The following is a 4,500-nucleotide window of genomic DNA, read 5'->3' as shown; positions in this document are numbered from 1 at the left end:
ACACACACACACACACACACACACACACACACACACACACACACACACACACACACACACACACACACTACACACACACACACACACGCACACACACGCACACACACGCACACACACACACACACGCACACGCACGCACACACGCACACGCACGCACACACACACACACACACACAGAGTTTGTTTTTAATAAATGTTAGGATTTTAATGTTTTTTTCATAATCAGATTTTTATATCTCTAAAATGAGCACTCTTGCAGAAATCCAATTTAATACTGATAAAAATAGTGATTAATTATTATTAATTTTGAATATGGCTCGTATAGCTTTAGCAGTTATATTAGTTGTATGACATCAAAAGCTAGAAATGACATTCAATAAATTAATTGCTACGTACAGCATTATTTTTTAATTTTCCCTTATAAACATAACAATTTCATAATTTTGAAACCTGTAAAATATACGGCAAACTAAAACATTTATCCATATCGAATAAATGTCTCAGTTTATCGCATATTTTATAAGTTTCAGGATTATGAAATTGTTTCAAGGAAAAAAATAATGTTGTATCCAGTAATTAATTAATTACATGTTATTAACGCTTCTGACGTCATACAACTAATGTAGAACCGCAAGAGGTAGCCTTAATAAAAATACTGTTCAATGCTTAACAAGTAATTAATCACTACCTTCCAATATTAAATTTCTGTAATAATAGGTATACCAAGAAATAACTAATATAGCAAAAATAGTGCGTGATATTATGAAAGAGCGAGCGTTACATGGAGCTACGATCGATACAGGCGATATCGATAATCATCAGGTCACGTACATTGGCGATGGAGTTGATGTGTTTGTTGCCGGTAGTGGCGGTTGACGTGGCTGGCGGTGGAGGCATGGGCGACTGCACGGGCAGCCCTCTGAGCTGTTCGAGAAACGGCAGAAACATCAGTGATTGCGGCCCCGACATGCTCAGCTGGCTCTTTGTCATCTGAGCCTGCAACTCCTGAATGTTGTGCTGCATGATGTGCTCTTGCTGCCGCTTCAAGTGCTCCGTTTGCAGCCGCTGCATCTCGATTTGCTTCTGCGAGTCGACCGTCATGTGAGCGGGATACGACTGTAAAAGCACACGGACCACTAATTAAAGGGATGCTGTGCATGCCGGCTCTCATACAGAGGAGTTGTGAGATCCCTTGCCATCGCGAGGGTGACCATTCCACCTTGACAGCGGCTTATCCGCGTGCCTCGTGGATGAAATACGTTGGACGTATTGCCGGGACAATGCGAGTGTGAAGTAAATTGCGCGACGCGATTGCCACTTTATACCGCCAACGACTCGATGCGTCGTAAATACCGTTTTGGGCTCCCTCGTTATATTTCGCCTATATATACTTTAGACTTCGAGCGAATGGCTGCGAATAAGTACGTTATTATATGCGCAGTTGCCCGAACAAGATTTATTTTTTCCATTATTGTGAAAAAGATTACGCAGCGCAAAAGTCATTTAGATTTTTTAACAACCTGACGCAATCCACACCGAAAAAAAATTACATATAAAATTATAATACATAATTTTAGAACTTATTATTAACATGTATACATGAACTTATTAGTATACATGTATATTTACAAGTAAAGGTATAATATAACTTAGATAATTTATTATTTTTATTTTTATTATTATTATTTTAATTTATTATTAATTAGATTATTTTTTTTTATAGTAACTAAACAAAAATTGCAAAACATTTTGCAAAAGTAAATTTATGAATGAATTTTAAATTTACAGAGAAATTCATAAAATAATTTTCAGCAAATTATGTACAATTATTTTTCTTAAATTATATGTATATGAACGTAAAAATGCAAATATATGTATGATATTTACCCATTTATATTATATAATATTACAAAAATTTGTACATTAAAAATTATACAATATTTTTTATTGTTATCAATTTTATTGGTAGCAATTTCCTGTCTAATATAAAACATATTTATATAATTAGAAGAAAAACTATTTTGTGAAAATGCACAGTTTTTAATATTTCTACTATAAATTGTGTAATTTTTACACATGTTATTTATATAACTTCATATACTTTTTTACAGTGTAGAAACATTCTAAGCGAATACTTTGTTGCTTGAATGTATAATTACAACGTGCATTATGAATAGTTGCACCACATTTGCAAAATATTTTTTAGTTTTTAATGGTATTAATTATATAAGTTTGGTTAACGAGGTCATTATGTTACATTTACTAAACTTATATAAACACTACGTTATTTCTTTTTATTCAAATTAAATAAAAAAATTGTTTTGCATCGCATTTCAATTTTTACTGATTTCGTAATGCAAAAATTTTAACTGCAAAAGAAATGCTTCTCAATGTCAATAAATCGACAATTCAAATGGCTATCTCGAATAGTCTATCTATTGTTTTTTTATTTATATAAAAATTTTTTCTAAAATATGTTAATTATAAATATTTGTTAAAAATATAATTTTTTTAAACTTTTTTTATGATATTTTTATACTGACATAACTGAATATAAAGAGATGGATATATTAAAAATTTCACGTTTCAAGTTATCAAAGGTGTTTTAATATGAAATGTATATTACGATGCTCGTCATAAATACATACATACTGATAAATGCAATAATATATAATAGTATGTCAAAAAGATGATTACTTCATAACCAAATAGTTAAAGACCTAATTGCGTGTGTGATTGTAATATCTCGCAATTGAGCGATTCGCAAGCCAAATGCATCACCAGCAAATTTTTGTGATTAACATTGTATTAATAATTTCGAAGAAGCACGCCAACGCGTTTAGATGAGCGAGTATACGATCCACCCTCCATAGGAACGCAACAATTTACACGACAAATATCATTGTACTTTCCTACGTCCTGGCTACGATCCAGATATGCGTGGAGTTTATTTTAGACGATAAGGAAGACGTTTATTCATCCAGCCTGTGCACCAGCTGAGATGTCACGCGCGCGCGCGCGCACGCGATGCTGGATGCACCCGTGGTCGCCCTTCTCCGATTCCGAGTCGCGCGATTATTAATTTCACGACGTTCCTAATGGCGGTTCTCTCGGGAACTTTATCGCTGAGACGTAGAACCGACGTAGCAAAACATTGGTTTATATTTTATAAATAGTTATGGCGGAAAATAAAAACTGCAGGGCGACACAAAAATCCGCGCAAAAACATGCAGCGTTGCACAAGCGATGATAAGCGTGACCTTCCGTGTCGATTGGACATTGCCGGATACTTCTTATTGGTTTCTACGGATTATTAAAAACGATAGAGCGAAAAAAAACGTGGATGTATGAGCAACATATTCTAACATATTAACGCGCGAAATGATTACAATGTACGTAGCGCAAGATGTCAATATGTCGGTCACTTATCGATATAAACAGTATGTTTTTCAACTACAATATTAAAATCTATACAAATATCAATATTTAATTTTAACAAATAAAAGTCAATTATTTTTTCTCTATACATTACAAAAAGAACGATTTTGCTGAAGTATCTAAAAATTTAGCTAGATATAGATCAGAAAATAATTTTCTTGAATCATCAAAATAATTATGTGGAACACGTTGATAATACTGTTGCAAAAAGTTTAAACATTTTAAGCCAGTTTGAGCATTCAACATAATTATTTTGATAATTCAAACAAAATTATTTTCGGATCTATTATATATTTAACTAAATTTTTAGATACGTACTTTATACGTACTTTTTAGTAAAATCATTTTTTCCGTGATACTTTGAATTGCCATTAAAAAGGAATAATTAAATTATATTAATTCTAATTAAAAATTACATAATTATATATATGTAAAATACGGTTAAAGTTAAATATGAAATGATATTTTTATACATGTATTTGAAATAATTTTGACTGTAGTTAGCGCTTCTTTTACTTATAAGGGATCTTCGCGATATATCAAATTCTATTGAAACTTTATGTACTTATAGTTTATAAATATAAATAGATGGGAATATAAAAGTTGAAATTGCTTTACATATAAGGAATGATGATTTCATTCCTTAAAAATGTTTATTTGTCGCTAATATTTTTCAAATTCATCTACGAATGTAAGATACAAATATATAACATTTCATAAAAAATCAGAATTTGACACTTCGCAAGATTCCATTAGTTGATTTATTCATATGCAGTCTCGTTTAACTCTCTTTTATTTATTATTGACTATTTATATGTATTTCTATCTTTACCTATATTTTTTCATATTAATCAATAGAGATAAATAGCATTTTTCAATAATGCTAAGAATTAGGCTTGATGTACAACAAAGGATGAATATATATATATATATATATATATATATATATATATATATTACGTACGCGGACGTAAGTAACGACGACGTAGTAGGGTAGGTAAGTAGTAGTACGTAGTCGTACGTACGTTCTTACTTCTTACTCGTTAGTTATTCTTGTTCGTT

General features: G+C 31.5%; 1 protein-coding gene across 1 annotated transcript in view; it reads right to left on the bottom strand.

The window, feature by feature from the left end:
* Positions 1-4,500, bottom strand: part of LOC105617186 (transcription factor SOX-5) — a 44,502-nt gene that overhangs the window by 5,777 nt on the left and 34,225 nt on the right. Inside the window, exon 3 of the mRNA XM_012198751.1 lies at positions 832-1,116. Within this exon, the coding sequence (XP_012054141.1) occupies positions 832-1,116 (285 nt within the window). The remainder of the gene's footprint in view (positions 1-831; positions 1,117-4,500) is intronic.

This window comes from Atta cephalotes, assembly GCF_000143395.1.
Source record: "Atta cephalotes unplaced genomic scaffold scaffold00012, whole genome shotgun sequence".
NCBI lineage: Eukaryota > Metazoa > Arthropoda > Insecta > Hymenoptera > Formicidae > Atta > Atta cephalotes.
Note: the sequence above shows the minus strand (reverse complement) of the source record. Positions and strands in the feature narration are given on the sequence as shown.